This window comes from Pyxicephalus adspersus, chromosome 2, assembly GCF_032062135.1.
Source record: "Pyxicephalus adspersus chromosome 2, UCB_Pads_2.0, whole genome shotgun sequence".
Classification (NCBI taxonomy): Eukaryota; Metazoa; Chordata; class Amphibia; order Anura; family Pyxicephalidae; genus Pyxicephalus; species Pyxicephalus adspersus.
Window position 1 is genome coordinate 78,012,206 of NC_092859.1, and position 18,518 is coordinate 78,030,723.

The 18,518-nt window shown below is 33.9% G+C and overlaps 1 protein-coding gene across 2 annotated transcripts in view; it reads left to right on the plus strand.

Annotated features, from left to right (window-relative positions):
• CHST11 (carbohydrate sulfotransferase 11) overlaps positions 1-18,518 on the plus strand; it is an 88,633-nt gene that overhangs the window by 42,788 nt on the left and 27,327 nt on the right. For both annotated transcript variants that reach the window (XM_072401166.1, XM_072401167.1), the window contains exon 2: positions 1,119-1,204. In XM_072401166.1, coding sequence (XP_072257267.1) covers positions 1,119-1,204 — 86 coding nt within the window. The remainder of the gene's footprint in view (positions 1-1,118; positions 1,205-18,518) is intronic.

An 18,518-nucleotide genomic window follows, 5' to 3' on the forward strand; every position in this document is an offset into this window, starting at 1 on the left:
TGTAATTCCTAACCTCTCCTAGTAGACAATAGTCCCAATTCTGATATTTTAATGTGTGTGTACCTTACTACCAGTTTTATTTGTTGTAAAAATGAGTGAAATTGTTCAGATTTAATTTACTTCCAGGCCATTGGCTTAACTTTTAAAATTCATACTAATATTTGCATTGAAAACTCTGGCCACCAATGTCTAAACATAGTATTGTAACCAAAAATGCTAGGGAGTTTGGGGTAGGGGACAATTTAAACTGGATTTAAGATAAGTAGCATCCCAATCTAATTTTAAATGGGTTCTAGTTGGCACATTGAGGAATGTGTGTATGTAACCAGTAAAGCTACAAGTGTACCCATGCAACTCAGTAGTTATTTTGTGAATAAAAGTGTTAATATTTAAAAGAATAGTAGCCAAAAAATGTATAGTTCTAAGTACAGGGTTTCTACACCTAAATATTTTATACATTTACTTCTTCCTCTCCTTCCCCCTTTAAGTATATGGTTTCCTGCCTACACTTTAACTTTGATGTTCAAAGGCAGTGCAGTTATTCTATTCTGAAATGTATAATGTTAAAGCCGACAGACATCCCCAGAAGTTGATAGAAATAAAATCTCAAATTTCTGCTTGAAATTTTCAAAAATAATTCCAGTTGAATTTTGCCTGGACACATTTCAGATTTTTATTGCTGTCTGAGTATTCCCACGAGACATGTTTTCCATATATCATGTCTGTTGTCACAGGGATAAAGGTCTCTCAGGTGACGACACAGACAGCAAAGCAAAACTGGTGATACTTAACATTGTTTCATTCTGCCAGTGTTTTATTTGGAAGATTACCATTGCTCTACACTGTGGCATTTTCTCAATTTGCTGCCCTAATAACAAGTAATAACAAGAGTGACACAGTATTACACAGCATCCCTTGTACTCATTTGTAGGGTCATACTGTTTGCCAATGATGTGAATAAACTTGAAGCTAGGTATCGGAAATTCATGAAACTATTTTTTGTTTAACAAACTGTCAAACCTACTGTGTATGTATTTTATTACATGTTATCATCAACTATGTAGGTTACACATGTATTTGTTCTCTGACGTTAACACTTTTTTATCATCTCTTTTCAGTAATGCACAGAAACCCCTTTGGGATGGAAATTTGCTGTCGGAAGGGGTCACGTAGTCCACTGCAGGAACTTTACAATCCTACACAGGTTGGTAACTGAATGCATATTACTCTTTTTTTGTAATGAATAATACAGTTTTGATTGCTTCCCAGCTCTATTATCACATAGTTCCTTTAATGCATTGTAAACTACTGGTTATTTTACCATTGTTCCAATAATTTGCTGGCATAGAACAACAAATGTGGTCCATTCCTGGGCCACCTTTTTTCTTCTAAAATCTGATTTTCCATATCATCATACAATTTCTTCAAGCTTTATCAAGCTTTTATTTTTTAATCCAAATCATAATGCTTTAGGAAGGTCCTTGACCAAGCTGTATTGTATAGGTGCAGTAATCTTTACTGTCCAGTAGAAGTACCTGGATCAAATGTCTGACTAATGGAAGTCAGAAATCAGGTACAACAGTAGTATACATACATGTATACTGTATATGAATATATATACAAACATACATATGCTGTAAGGCACCTAAGGGCAATGTGTAGACAGATATCCCTGGGGTCTTGAAGCCATATCTAAGCATGATATGGTCAGTGGTTGTTGATAATGTCATGTACACACAGGGGTATAGTTATCGGGCATCATTATTAGACACAAACCAGGCCATTTCCCATTTAGAAAAGGCTGTGCAACGGTTTCCTGTGTATTTACAACTCCTGTAACTCAGGACATCTAACTTAAAAAGATTTGCACAGATCTATGACAGATTTATTACTGAAGAGGAGACAGATTTTCACTTTAAACAGACACACAATCAAGAAATGGTCAGTGTTGTGTTTTATTCTATCTCACTACTACATTAAAGAAGCTGAGTGAGGAATTTATAACTATAAACTGTAGCTGTGCAGTGATTCTGTTGCAAAATCTGTCCTGTTTAACATTGGCTTTCCTCTATAATTTACACTGTCTCTAGTAGCAAATCCAGGTTCAATCATGTGATAATTATTATACTGACAGAATCATTGTAGCCTTTAGGAAAAGATGACATTATCTACATATGCCTGCCTTAACAATTCCCTGCTTATTCAGCCTTTTATAAGGTTTACCTAGAAGTGTAGGGATGAAATGATGCATAGAGATAAAAAAAATCAGGATTTGCATTTCCTCTAAAACCTTTTATAAAAATTTTTCTTGATATATTTTGAATTGAAGAGGAGGCTGTTGATATTGATATAATCTGGTATGTAGTAAAACATTGTGACCTAATATTATAATATAATTAATGGAACGGTGCACATTTTTTGTAAGTGTTTATAAAATGGAATAGGATTACTAATGGCAATACCTATACAGTCAGATACATGTTATATGTTACTGTTGTGTACAGTAATTGTGATTCTGTTGTCAATATAGTTGGACTATGCAAGATATTTAAAGGAGGAACCACACCTAATATACTAGGCAGATCTGAATAGTTGAATTTTCTTCTTTGTTGGTAAAGGTGGATTAAAAGAACTGCTTTGTCATTCATTCTCATCACTAACTCCTAATTAGCTCTCAGTTCATCAGATCTCTTCTGCAGTCTGTAAGGAGAGTCTGACACCACACACCAGATGAAACATTTATGGAGACCTTGAAACATGCCTTTCATATATTCTCTATGGAATACCTGCACTGTTCAATTGTGTACTCTGCTGTCTCCAAGTAGTTCTCAGATCCATCTCCAAGCATCTTCTGTCCTTTCACCTGAATGAATTTACAGCTTGGGACATATTGATTTAATGTGGAGTACTGACACTTTAGGCATCACAAGGTCACATAGTCTTTAACTGCAAAATATCAGCCTTACTGGAGCCGGTGCGTTTATGGTGTTTTCCATTATTGTCCATTTCTTGTATAGCCCTCCGTGAAAGAATTTTCTTCAAGCCACCATTTTCTAGTATTTTTCCTGTCCAGACTGATCAGGATCCATATACAAAAAACAATGAAATGGTTTAATATATGAATCCTAAAGTTAAATTTACAAACAGGGAACATTTAACCCAAAAGTGCATATTTTAAAGTAAATGACAATTACAATGAGAAGAGTATTCATGATAAACATTGTGTGTCATTAGTATAAACTTCCTGCTACAGTAATAATATTATTACTTATAATAATAATAAACAGGATTTATATCGACAACATATTACGCAGCGCTGTACATCTGCAATTGTCAGACAGATGCAAACAGTGATATAGGAAAAGGAGAGGACCCTGCCCCAAAGAGCTTACAATCTAGGAGGTAGGGGATGTAAAACACAATAGGAGGGGAGATATGCAGTGGTGAGAAGTATTGAGGGTTTTAGAAAACTGAAGAAGACGGTTAGGCAAATTTGAAAAGACGAGTTTTGAGTGCTGTTTTAAATGAGCAGAAAATAGAAGCAAGCCGAAAAGGATGAGAAAGACCATTCCAGAGAGTTGAGGGCAGCTCTAGAAAAGTCTTGGAGCCGTGCATGTGATGAAGTTAGTAGTGAGGAAGTCATTAGTTCCTACATAAACATATTTCGTAGCACTGGGGTTTAGGCAGAACCTGATTCTACTTATAACCGATCTGACAATAACACTTATTCAATTGCTGTAATATTTAAACTTAATCCAGAGCCTTAACTGTGGTAATTCCTTACTACCCCTAGATATTGCCAGTCTTTTGGATGGAATGAAGAATGAGGTCAAATTCAATCCGCCTATATAAATTTGGGGGGGGGTTCTTTTTTATTTTTTTTATTTGAAGACTGTGTACCTCCTAAAATAAATTTTCTTTGCTCATGCAGAGAATAGCAACAGTTTTATGTAATTACCCCTTTATCTAGCATTACATACTTGGTTTCCTTTGCCAAAGCCTACATAGGGCTACAAAATCTTGCCATGCAGTGCTGACATGAATACCATGTTCCTCCATGCCAGAAAGAATTGAGTATTTTCCCTCTCAGACACTGAACAAAAGCAGCAGGGGATTACAGGAAAGGTGAGAATATTTTGCAAGGGGAAAACTGAAGCAAACCTCTTGCTTTGTTCTTTGTGTGAGAAGCACAGGTTTTATGGATGGAAATGTTTGCTTTTGTTTTTATCCCTATTCTATATTAAAATGTAGAAGCCTAAACCACATTATTTGTAGCAATTAAGCAGTCTGTTCATGTTTAAAAAGTGCCTTGATGCCAATTTAGTTCTTTACCTAGTCCCATATTAATTTAGTAGATAATATGCATTCTTCACATAGTCTGCAGGTTTTCTAGGTATGAATATTCTTTCATTTACGACAGAATATTCCAGTGCAGCCTATTCCTAACAAAAAGACAAGATCCTTGTGGAAACTTTCATGTTAACCATAGTTTATTTATCTGTTTTGCACAGCTGCTGTTCCAATAAGAATTCTAAAAAGAATTTGTATGGCCGAGACTCCACACGACAAACATAATTTCATACTGTAATAGCAATCCACTGTGGAGTCTTATGAGGTTGGAACATAAACATTTATTGGAACTCTTTGGAAGATCTATTTGTATAGACATTTCTTGCTATCCTCTTTTGGTGTGTGTGCTGAGAGAAAAGCTTCTTGTTGTTTTCAAGTGTATTGAACTTATTGTTTGCCGCTGTGAAAAAGGAAAAAAACCTACATAAACTGTAATAGAACGCCTTACAACATTCAGCTGTATGTCGTAAAATAATGGAAATTGTAGGGCTATAAATGGTAACCATATCAATTTCTTTGCAATAAGTGGCAAGTCCAGGCAAGTACAAGATATGGTAATACATATAGTTTTGGTTTATAACCTTGCTAGTATACAGCTATAGATCTCACCTATCTATATATATAACGAGTATCCATCCAAGTGTATAATTATCATACCTATAAGTATAAATATCTTAAGATCTGCAAGCAAGATCAACACCTAAAACAATTTTGGAGGTTTTTAAGTCTTATTGTGATGGTGGATTTACGTTTGGCCTTTTTAACAATAATTAGAAAAACATACTCTTCATTTAAATTATTACTAATGAAAAGGTGAGTTCATTTACACCCCATTTGTTGATCTCTGTGATTATTGGTAGTATCAGAATACTTTTTACGTGTAGCAATCAGAACAGGACACCCCAAATTCACTATTACTACTGCTGCAGCAAGATTCATATTAGTGCCTAGATATATATGTGCTTGAAGTAGCTTCAATACAACTTAATAGAATAAAATCTTAGATTGGTAAATAAAATAAAAGACAAAAAGTTTTTTGATTGAAAAAATAACACTACAAAAGATTGTAAAGTGAAAATGCTTGCACACTGGTTTATATGAATGTTTAATAAACATGGTTCTAGATGTACTGATTTGTCACCATGGTTTGGGGAAATGTATATATTTTATGTATTCACAAGAAATTCCATGTACTCATTAGAACTCCTAATAGCCAAAGCTTTTCAAAAAAATCTGGTAGACAGGGTTGGACTGGCCTACTGATGGGCTGAAAAAATCAAATGGGCCTCAGTTTTATGCCTAAAAAAAAAATCTGGGCCATATAGAGGAACAGAAAAAAAAAGCTTTATACAAAATAGAAATCTCTATAATCAATAAGACAGCTTAAGTGTTAAAGTGTTAAAGAGCTGACCAACATTACATGATGGTTATTTAATAAAACGCTGATTCAAATTGTGATAATACATGATGATACAAAGTGTACAAGACAGAACATTTCTGTAGTTGGCTATTCAAACTGGTTTATTTTTGTATGTGTCTTTATTTAGATCTTGGTTTCTTTTTGTGCTATTAAGTACTCTATTTAGCCATATGAATGGCAAACTGCAGCTGTTAGAGCAAAGGATGGATCAATTAAATGCGTCTTCGTAGCTGTACAGAAGGGGAAACAGAGTCAGGCAACGATTGTAGTACTGTTTAGTAGCTTGTTTTTTTTTTAATAATAAATAATGACTATGTAAAACAAAAAAAAACTGGTCCTGTATGAATTGGAAAGTGGGGGAAGTAATTGGCTCAGTTTTGTTTAGGTCATGGAGTAGAGCAGTATGCATGATATTTGGATGAAGATATTGAGTGTCTATTCTTTGTGCTTACCGCTGCGTGCCACTTTAGAGAACTAAACTTTTATAAAGGGCCTCTACAAAGGTTAAAGCTTTAGCCACATAGAAAATGTCTTGTAATGCAATTTGGCTAGTGTTTTCCCAAAGATATCACCCTCAAATAATGCTATACCTTTTTTTTCTGGCTTCCTCCTGCCATGCCTACTGGCTGCATTGTAAGAAAGAAAGTTTGTGAAATATGTTCCACCCCTTACATGGCTTGTAAATTGAATGTTTTTTTTTTTTTATTAATAAGAGAAAGGGGCATGCAAATGACTGCAGTGTTGTCACATCCAGGGGCATTAGTATATGGTAGTCACAGACATGACCTTGCTACCTTTAAATCTACTGTCAGTACTTAGGTGCAGCTACACATGATTTTAAAAGAAAGCTTTGGAATTTACAGTTATTAAATACATTTAATAGTGTAGGTGTAAATAAAAATGCACTCAGATGAGTACAGTTCTTCTTTAATGTATATAAATGGATTTGCTTAACTGTTAGCTTTATATTTGCTTCAGTTGTTCTCATTTGATTACAAAATGGCATGTGTAGCAATAACTGTTTTACAAGTTTTCAAAGCTGAACTCCAGGTAGATAAAAAAGACACATATTAATGCAGATCCACAATCATCAATACATCATAAATTTAGGTTATTTAACTTACTGTCTGGTCTCAATGTGATCAGTGGGATTGGAACCAAGAAAAATCTCCCCCATGGGGCCTCAAATTAATATTGTTTTGTCTATAGTTCTATCTGAGAACACCAGTTCAAAGAGCATAAGAGCTAAAGAGCATCAGATTCTTACACGCTTCTGGTACTACAAAAAACTCCAGGAAAGGATTTGTCCTGTGAGGCCAGTAGGTTTTCTATTCTTAATGCCAAAATGTGTCTAATAGTCATTGCTTCTACAAGCCAGCAAATTACGGAGATAGAATCTGGAATCGGTCATGTTTCTAAAAGTAGAAAGCAAGGAGGAACCAGTTTATTTTGTGTTAGAGCAATCATTCATTGCTGTAATGTTCTGGTATAGCAGATGTCACCAGAATGTCTGTATTTTACACTGTGATTCCATTACATTCTCTGTACATTATTCATAAATTACAGTATAGTGAAGGTGAAAATCGCTGATGTTTATCAGGATAAGAGAGCTGTCAAAGTTCATGGTCTATGTGACATTTTACAGCTTGTTATACACATGCAAGTGCATGCAAGAGTGCTTTTCTCTCTATCTCTTGAACATCTACTGAACTTCTATCTATTGAACATAAAACAGCTTTGGTGAAAGTTTAGAATGTTTTAGAAACAACTAAGGAAAAAAACCAAACTATCTTTTTTTCATCAACTGTTGCAAAGCTCCAAGTGTAGGTAAATGTGGAACTTTGAATATTTATTTACAGAGCAACTATTTTATAGTTCTGGTAAGTATGCTAAAATTAAAATATGTTCACATGGTTAATTCATTAGCATACTACAGAGTAAAATTCCAGAATGTGAAGTGCAGTCTTTTATGTCGAAAAATCAAATGCTGAACTATTTTTTTTTTCTGTTACATTTGTTAGCTGTATTGTGATGCTTGCTTGTGCTATTTATTCATTTAACTTTAGCTGTACAGTTATGTTATTATGACTAAAGATGAAACTGTTACTGCTCATGCTTCTCACCTGTAGCCTACATCAAACATACTCCCATTTAATCTATGCTGTTAGGTATGAAAAATTTAGCTACATTTCAACTGTATATACATAAAGATAGGCTCCTGCATTTTGATGCAACTCCTCAGAGGTACTGTGTAATAAATTCAGCTTTGTTATTGGCGCCTCTTTATTCACTAACCTGCGCTGAAAACAACTAATAAACCTAATAGGCAATGGAGGTTTACAAGGATAATCTCCAGAACAAATACAAATCTTAGTGACTAAGATAACTAAATATGGTTTAGCATTTAAAAGAGCTAAATATAGGACCACGAATAAAGCTCTTCAGTAAAAACAGATGGAAGAAAGGGACATGTCACCATTTGTATTTGTTGTCATTTTCAAATGCAGATTTGAAAAAGAAAGGAAAACATTGTGCTATAAGCAACTCTTCCATTTTTTTATACCTAAGATACTTAACATTCCCTAGAAGCATGCAGTCAAGAAGTGTTGGAACACAAGGTACACTTGTTACGGGTCAGGACAGGAAGCCCTGGCTCTTCTACTATAAAAAGTCAGCGCAGGTCATTCCTATTTTTCTGCTGATAGTTGTGGACTAAACACTTCTTACTATATCCTCATACATTTCATCAGGTACACTGAAATACTTTTACCACTCTAATATTTTATAACATTTTTCAATCATTTGTATAATGGCTGTGTTTGCCTAGAAATAGAATTCAGAGCCTGAACATCCATCTTCATATTGTAAAAATAAAAAATATAATAATTTTTAAATACTTTCTCCTGTGGCTGGTCTGTCGGCTGTTATTATATCCACAACCTGGAATATTAACCTCTGTAAGTACAAAAATCCTTGAATTCCAGCAGAATAATAAGGCTAAAAAAAGTCTACATCTGAGATTTTATCTAGGCAGGTAATCCATTATCAGTGTCTATCCATCGCTTTTCCATCAGTGCTGTTCTGATAAAGCTGGTCTGGTATAGGTGATAGCTTGCTAGTTATGGCCTCAGGTCTCCTACATATTGGCAGTATATCAAGCATGCTTTTAACCTTCACATATCTGAGAGTTCATTATACAGAGATAGTGAGAGTAGTCTAAGTTCCTGCAAACTATTTCTTCCCTCAAAAGACTTTGTACATTTTAGAAATGAAAAAAAAGTTGAATCTCATTATTGTTCTAAATGTGGCTAGTCTGCAAGCGCTAAACACTGTACCAGAAATGATGGGCATAGATTGCATATAGGATGTGTGGCTATCTATACAGTATAAATGGCTAATGATATGTATATCAAAAGCTCTTCAGTGGCATAGGTTGCTGAACACTTTTGTTCTCTACTATGTGAGACTACTGCTCATACAAGGATCACTTACTTTTAGTTGTTTAGTAGCACAAAAATGATTGTGCTTGTATGCACTTAATATCATTTTTGTGTATTCTTAATAAACATATAAGTTTGAACAGAACTTAGTTGAAAATTATATGACATCAAATTTTCACATCACCAGTGTATTGCTAGTGTTTGGACTGGCCATTCATCATGGTAAAATTAAATTAAATATAACTAGTCATTGTAAGTTTGCTCTTTTCCTATATGCATAAATTCCTGTGTGCAGTTTTTTTTGTTTTTCATTAGTGTCCAAACATATGATTATATTAATGATATGAATTATCACATGTCTGGGGGCACTTTGCAAATCACTTCCCTCTGGCATAATGTTCTCTTTTAAAGAGTTAAATAGGAACTAAAGCCAAAACATCCTGTCTGATTTTTTAGTTTTGGCACTCCATTGTATTTCTAGCAATATATTTGTTTAAATAAGTACCTGAAAGAATTACACAGATTATCTTCACATTTATATGAAGGCTGATCCTGCTGGAACTTAAATCCCTACTGATTCTTTACAGAGAGAAAAAGGTAAGCCTTCAATTGCTCTCTAAAAAAACAGGATCTACAGTCACAAGTGTATGTTTATGATTTAGGTTTATGAAATGACTGTAAGTTAATGCTTTGTGTCTGGCATGTAAAGCTTTCCACCAGAACATGATTGATCTACGCATGCAATGTACTGTACCAAAGGTTGGAAATAGTAATTTTTACACAGATTACATTATTTTGGAAAAAAAGGTAGGAACTGACTATATATGACTATATGGGCAACAATAGGATAGGAGAAAGTTTTTTTTATTGTATGTTATGCCAATCTGTTACCTTTCTGTGTTTGGGTGAATTCCCTTCATTAGTTGGTACTGTTTTTCAATAAGATAAAAAGGTACTGGCAACAAAAAGATTACTTTTTGGACAGGCATTATATTTCCTAAGATGTTTGTTGGTCTTATTAGTATGTTTGTGTACTGAGAAAAAGGCTTCTTATTGTTTGCCACTAACTATGGAAAGTAATGAACTAGCACAAAGACCCTCACTGAATTATATCAAGGATATAACCTGGATCCTTGCAATTAATAAAGTGAGCAAAGAGGAAGAGAATATTTGGCTAGGATTGTCCACTCTTTCCTAGACAGGCCATAACATGTATGTTCAGTAAATCAATATTATCATTTCTTTATAAGGTGATAATAGGATAATACCACCATGTATTGTGTATGGCCAGTGTAATAGTGGAACATAATGCATGGTAGTGGTTGTGTCCTAAGGAAGACATGTGTCTTTAAGGTTGCTGTTTATTAAGTTATGGACTATAGAAATCGATTTAACCTCTTTATTAATTTTGGTATGGACCCCTATCCTAGACCTTCAGAATGTCTTTAGGTAAAGCCATTGCTTGCCTGCTTATATTATTCTCTTTCCATGGTATTTGATAATCCGCAATTCCAACACATTATTATTCTGGTTTTTACACCTCAGTTCAGTCTATTTATGACAACATGTTCTTTATAATCTGAAATACATCAAGTCTGAGCATTGTGCTAACAGAGCAGGAACAGCAGATCACTGGGACTGGCTGAAGTGTATGCAGACTTTTAAATTACCTTTACAGCGCCCTGTAATTTTACTATGCTGCATGAAATTAATAATGTAAGAACATATCTATAAAATGCCAAATGATCAGTTTGCTGATCACTTGCCACCTCTGCCTCAAAGATTTGTCATTCTGTTTAATCAAAATCATGTGATTCATCTACCTCTTCCATACAGTTACATTGGTGATCTCAGTTTAATCAGTTTTATCCTAACATCCATTTATTTATGTATCTGGACTACATTTTTTATGTTTGTTCTTAGTTCTGTTTGCTCTTTGGAAGTTGGAAGTTGCATTTGAGTTCTCTGGGATGTGTTACATGGCGACATGTGTTACATTAAAAAAAAAAAAAAAAAAAGGGTGTTTCACCTAAAAAAAACCCCATCAAAAACATTTTTACTTTATTTAAAATGGTTGACTACCTTTCTATGTAAAGTAAAAAAGTTGAGTTTAGGTATGCTTTAATGTAATGCTGCGTAAACTATAGATTATTCCGATAGCATGATGTCTCCATAGTTTCCCTATATCGGGCATTAGGAATAAAATAATTTCTGTTTAGCACAATGCATTCTTCAAAAGCCTGTTCAGGCCTCAAAGAACACTTTCTCTGCTTCATAAGGAGTTTAGAAAACCAATTCATCTATTCAGTATTTATACTAGTAATCGAATTTTTGCAAAGCACAGTAACCTAAAAAAAAAAAAATACATTGGGAAATGGCACAGTTTCCTGAGCAGAGGGGACTAACAAATTCTCCCACGATTGCATTAAGAAGCATAAAGCTAAAAGTTAGGATTGCCTTTAAATAATGATACATTGAAGTAAATGTGTTATCTGAATTATTACATAAATACCTGGTATTAAGGTTACCTATCTGTTCATATGGAAGAAGATTTAAAGCTATGTACGAATTTGAGTGTTCCAATACTGGAATAAAATCAGGAAAATGTATTCTAGTAAAATATATGGACTGTTCTGTTTTTGATGAGTCTAGACTCCCATCTATTGTTAGGTTATTGTTAGCCTGCTTTTATTCTTCTTATAGCAGGGTAACTTGTTCTATTCATGAGAGGTTAGAGTATATGTAACAGGACATTGTGAGTGATTGATGTAGCATCTGCTTTGGTGTATGTTCTACAGAATGCTTTGAGATATGAAACCATGGTGCCAGCTATGTAAAGCCTCTAATTAAACCATCCTACTCACAGGGCTTATGTATAGAGAGCCAGACAGAAATGCTGTATTATATAAGGGGTACACTTTACATTTTACCTATATAGTAATGGTGGATATTGTAGCATATATATTGAAATGCTTTGTTGTCTTCACCTCTCATCTAGTGTTTCTTTTTGTTCCATATCCTGTTGAATCGTTGCATCACAGGTGCTCAAATTGAGTTTCAGTTCAAGGGGCTCCTGTTTCAGTAGAATGAAATGTGTTGGGTAGTGTTTGTAGATTCCCTTTTGGGATTGTTGATGTGTGGATGTAATAATGTAGAACTTTGTTAAAGTTTTAAAAATCTCCATACAATATAATTTTATTCTTATTTTATATTCCATTTTCGTGTCTTTTTTTTTTCTATAGTAACAATGGACATTCTAAGGCCCCCCGATATTCTGTAGTGTACACTGCATTTACTTTACAATTCCACCTTCTTCACCTTATCATGTAATCAATTAAAGGCGCATACCAAGTGATTCCAAAAATCTAATCTTCTGATAATCATATAAAATATCAACTGCATACTGTATATCTCTAATGCAAGCCTAGACCGGACATCCCCTATTCTTGATGGTTCCAGAAGAGGTCTACCTATTTGATAGTGTTTTGGGCAGACACAGGCATTCAGCAGATATTATTTGGTCTCAGAAAGCCTTGTTTCTTTGAAATGAATGAAAAAATATTTTTGGTACATTTTTTGGTATATTCTTCCAATAATGAATTTATGATTATGGCAGTGCCTTACAAGGCAGTTGAGCCCTGTGTTCTAGGTATGTGACCATTTTGGCATTGCAAAAACAATGGTAAATAATGATATTCTCTCCTCTTACTGGAGCATCCAAGATAATTGGAGATCCTGTCCATTGGGAAATTAATTTATAATTTTTATGAAGGAGCACTAAACCACACACCATAGCCCCTTAAGGCATTCTGTTTCATCACCTAACATATATGGCCATATTTGCCATTATTGCAGAACATCCAAAAAGATGAATTATTCATGTCCTAGATTATGCATCAAGCCACATCTGTACACATACAACCCCCCCTTCATGTCTAGGAACATTCTAAAAATCCACATCAGCCACCTAATGATATCCTACAAATGTCACCCTTTTTAAAGAAGGCCATGCTCCTTACTAGTGCAGTGATTGCTTGAATACATTTAATTTTTTTCAACTTGAAATTATAAGAATATAATGGCTATGTATAAATATGAGACTCTCCCTCCACATTAATAAATTGTCAAGGGCAAAAAAACATATATCTGACAATGGTATCTGTTCAGGTTTGTATTTTTTCTATGTAGTAGAATTGTAATGACAGCTGCGTTTAATAAAGGGTACTGGTATATTCCGTATCTTCTCAGTGCATTGGTTGGGAATGTAAATTTATCAAACACCTAGGGCTGAATCACACTCTTGTTATGCTGCATTGCTGTAACATGCAAGTGCTAAAAAAATGTATCACCACAATATGTGTTACCACACGTTAGTTCGCTGTGGGACTGCACATTAGAATTTGCGGCTCTAATGCAACACACGTTAATGCACGAATGTTACTACAACACGCCAAATCAAGGCAGTGTCATTTTTTCATTAATAACATTAACTCTAACTCCTGATGCCATCCTTTAAAGTATATATCCAGCCATTATATTTTTGTATGGTTTTGTAAGAGCTAGGGTCACAATCCCATTATGGTATTTTTGCTGTCTGTCCCCCACAAAAATTGTCCTCAAAAGTGTCCCCAATCCTGCTAGATACAATATATTTTTTATTAGTTTGTATTAGGTAAATGTAATAAATGATTATGTTACTTTCACCTATAGGTTCTACGAAGAATCTGTATTTACAAGGTTTTAATTCTCAAGCAAGAAACACAGAACAGGAAAAAAGGAATAAGTGTTAAAGAAAACTCTTATCTTAAATAAGTCTGACCATAGATAATATGGTTTTGAGCATGGCAGTAGTGCAGAAACAGAAATGCTGTGGGGATCTCATGTGTACATAAAGCAGCTTTCTAAATCTAGGTCATTGTGTCAGTGTTCATTACTCCCTAGTTATAGCTACAGGGAAAATTGTATATACTGCTATGCTCAAACCCATGTTATCTATGGTACATGTTTCATGTTAATATAGCAAAAACATTTTTACGTGAAAATTTGGATCCATTCAGATTACACTTACTTGGAGTTCCATGTTTTGATTAGAATATTTTATTATAATTATTTTTATTATTTCATATTGTTATGTGGTCTGTTAATCAAAGTAATGGCTTCCATGCTTTAACCTGAGCTCCAAATTTTTAAAAATAAAACTTGTGTATTTACTAAAAATAATGAAATGCATTTTATAACATAATAATGCATATTATTACTGATATAATTGTATTTGTCTTAATATGCCAATTAACACTCTTTTGCTTTATACAATCCTGACAGTCTGCAATACGAGTTTGCTTTCAGGTTGGAAGAGCAGAGAGATGGCTTTATAAGTGTGCTGTTGCTCTTTCATTATCCAACTATAGGCTGGGGTGACTTCTGAACTACGAGTATATCTGAAGTACTTGTATACTGCAAACAGTGGAGTGTTGAATTGAAGTTACCTTGAGTTTCACTGATAACAATATGCCCCAACATTACAGTTTGGGTGGCTTTCATGTTTTTAGAGGCTACCCAAAAATGATTACTTTGGATCTTTGCACCCTGAGAACATTATAAAATAGCTGAAGTCACTAACTTAAACAAATAGATTATCTTTTAATTCCAGCAATAATTCACCATCATCGTATATCTCTCCCTCACAGACATTGTGGATTGTTTTGTGAACTCCCTTATCAATTTATATTAAAGAGTCAATTAGGCATGTTGCCGCAGGCAGAGAAAATTACTAGTAGAGAAATAAACAGACTGCTTTAAAGAATCTTTCCCTGCAGCATATTGTTATTCAAGTGAAACAATAGAACATGTTAGGCAAATGTGAGTTGTTTGATTTATGATTAAGAAGGAGGAAGGTTCAGTGGAAAATATATATACTGAATCACTTATGGCCAGTGTATGATCTCTCAGGAACCAATCTGATTCAGAACTGGAAAATAACATGGAACGAAAGACCATAACAGGTTGTTTTAAAGCTGTACAGTTTCATTGAGCTATTCTGTAAATAGTAATTTTTTTTTAAACTGATGTAGTTTCAGTTCGATTTTGCAGAAATGCTATGTTCCAGAGAAATAGTAGTTTCAATACAAGAAAGTTGTCTATAACTATGAGCATATATAATTCAGTGTAAAATAATGAGTAACTAGGTAGCAGCATGAAAATGCTATTTATGTAAGTAGGTCCTAATACATATTATTGAGTGTTGGTGCTTTTCTTTTTCTGTATCACACAGAGTAAAATGCCCCTTACTTAAATAAGCAAATCAGTATCAGTTCAGCAGGACTGCCATTACTAAGTTATCGTAATTTAGGCTTGCCAAATGCAGTTGTGATTTGCTGTAGGTCAGCTTGGAACGAAAATGCAAGTATTTGTGGCATACAAACTATCAATCAGGAATTTCTATCATTATAATACTCGGTATTTAGGCAAGCTTATAGGCACACTAACAGTTGGTTGACCATTCTTTAGAGAATATGAGGACAACTGAGGATCTGATCGTAAAGCATGCACGCTGCTTAACCAGCACTTTGCAATTATATATATGTAAATCTGCTATATATATATATATATATATATATACAGTGTTGAATTTAGAAATTCGGGGGTGGCAGCATGTTTATCAAATTGAGGATTTTCACAGAATATATAAATAAATAAATAAATATATATATATAATTATATGATTTACAATCTATTTGTTAGTAATAATAATGGTAATAATGTCAGCTATCCAAGTACATAGTTGGCTTGACTGCATAATATATATCCAAAATATATCAGATTGACTTGTAGAGGTAAAACAAGGCATACATTTTTCAGTAGCCGTTTGCATTGTTATTCAGGAAACCACAGTTGAATAGTGGTAATTTTTATCTTTGCAGCAGCACACTCTCAATTCAGCTGGGATCATTTGTAGACCTCATAAAAAATATAGAATTTAGGTTCACATGAGGGGCCTCCAATAAATAAACATAAATCTAGGCAAGAACTATGCAATTAAAGCCATCCAATGGGGGGCATTATGTACTGTTAATCCCCATCCTTCTTCACCAGCAGTGAAATGCAGCTCGGAAGTTTCACCTCTGTTATACTAGGAGGTCTCTGTTTTTAGGTCTACACAAAGCCCCTGTTTCTTGGTGTTTAACACATGGCACCATGTGTTTTTTTTTTTGTTTTGTCTTGTCATTCTGTGCTTTATAAAGAATGCTACATAAAGATTGGTAATCCTTTATCAGTTTGTACTAAAATTATAGATCATATTGTTCAATTGAAAAATGTATTATGTTTTTGTTTGTTCTGTCATCCTCATTTTGAAGGTATGCTGCTACTATAAGCTGGACAGTAATATGATCAAAACTCCAGGAAAATGGCAAAAATAACCTTGCAACTATTGGGGATTCCCTCTTGCTCCAAGTGTTAAATCATTGATTCTCAACCAGGGATGCTCCAGAGGTTTCTAGGGGCTCCTTGAATAATGAACAGTTTGTTCCTCTCATGTCAGTTACCACTGACACCAATGATCCTTTCAGCTATCTGTAAAAAGAAAACGTGACTTTTAAGGAATCAAAATAACAATCAGATTTACTCAAGTGTAAAATAATAAAAATAAATCACATTTTTTTACATCACCATATAAAACACATTTAAAAACACAACTTCCAAACAACCTATAATAACATAATTAATGCATTTCTTTATATATTCACTTCAAGGCTTAACCCGAGATTGCACAAATCCTAAATTGGGCTCTACCAGACTATGAAAAACATTTATCTTTATATACCCCAAACTACCAAAAATTCCTATAAAAGGATAACAAATCTAAATTTTAGTATATTCCCAACATAGTGAAAGGCTGGTTGATGGCTGTTTTATTCAAATGATCAATGTGAGAGGTATTCTTTCCACTGACTTATAGAGAACAAAAAAGGGACATACCAATGGGACTTTAACGAGAGTCATTTTTCATAAAAGCCTAAACATTTTATTACAATTTATAAATTACATCCATCCATAAAAAAAATTGCTTAATTTGTTAAAATATATGGTGCTCACATAGTACATATACTGAGATTTGGCCTTTATCTTGCCTCTGCACTGGGGGACAAAGTGCATTATTTAATATTTACTGTGCTTAGATACTTAGTTTTGTTGTACCGTATCCCTGAAGAAGTGGACTCTCTACAGGAAACGTGTTGGATAAAGGACAAATCTCAGTATATGTACTATGTCAGCACAATATATTATATAAACGTAATCCAAAGTTTTATGAGTTTGACTATCATGATAAAAACTAGAATTAAACCCAGTGATACATTTTCTATAGTATAATAAATGGGAGCCATGAATTATACCAGTATAGTACTATATTTTGCTAAATTTATAATTGTATGGTTAATGAATAAATCACAGAATGACTGTAGATTTTTTACATCATTGGTATTATTTAAATTCTGGGCAAATATAAAAAAGGCTGTACTGCTTGGCAGAGCTGTGTGAAAAAGTGACAAGACAGAATTACATATCATTTGGCAAATGTATTTCAGTCGTGTATTTTACTGCTTTCCTGAGAGTCAGTTAAACATTAATAGGTCCTCTCCAGCCCATTAGGTAAAACTCCCAAAAGGATATATATCCAACATTATTACCATGATTGAATATGAGTCTTATACCTCACAACTCTACGTGCATAGTTTATTGTAAAAATATGAGGAAATTTACATTACATTAGTGAATTTCAGATCACCAAACCAAATTAGAGTAGGGTTGTGCACAGAAATCAGTGAAATGTAATTTAGTTTACTCATATTTTGTAAATGTCCTAACTGTGATTGAATATAATTTATCCATTATTCTAGCAATACAAAGAACAGGATTTTGTAAATACCAGAAAAGTAAATTTACTCACAAATAATCTTCAGCCGCAGTATCATTCTACTCCAAATATATCCATGGATAAAGTCTCTCATCCAATCCAAAACATCAAGGCAAAGCAGTGTTCATCCATGATCATACTGTTTACATCACAGTAACCTGGACAGGGATATCAATTACTGCTGATGACTATAAATAAATATAATGCTACATAAAAAGGATGGCATATCACTCAAATGGGTGTTACCTGAGCTAAAACTAATAAATAGTAAATATTTTAAGTGATGGATGACTCCTTTAAAAAAGTAAAGTCTACAAAGTACATGTATGCTGCTAATAAGCCAACATCCTTATTTTTTACATTTTTCATTTTTTAGATGAACTGGCTCTTTATG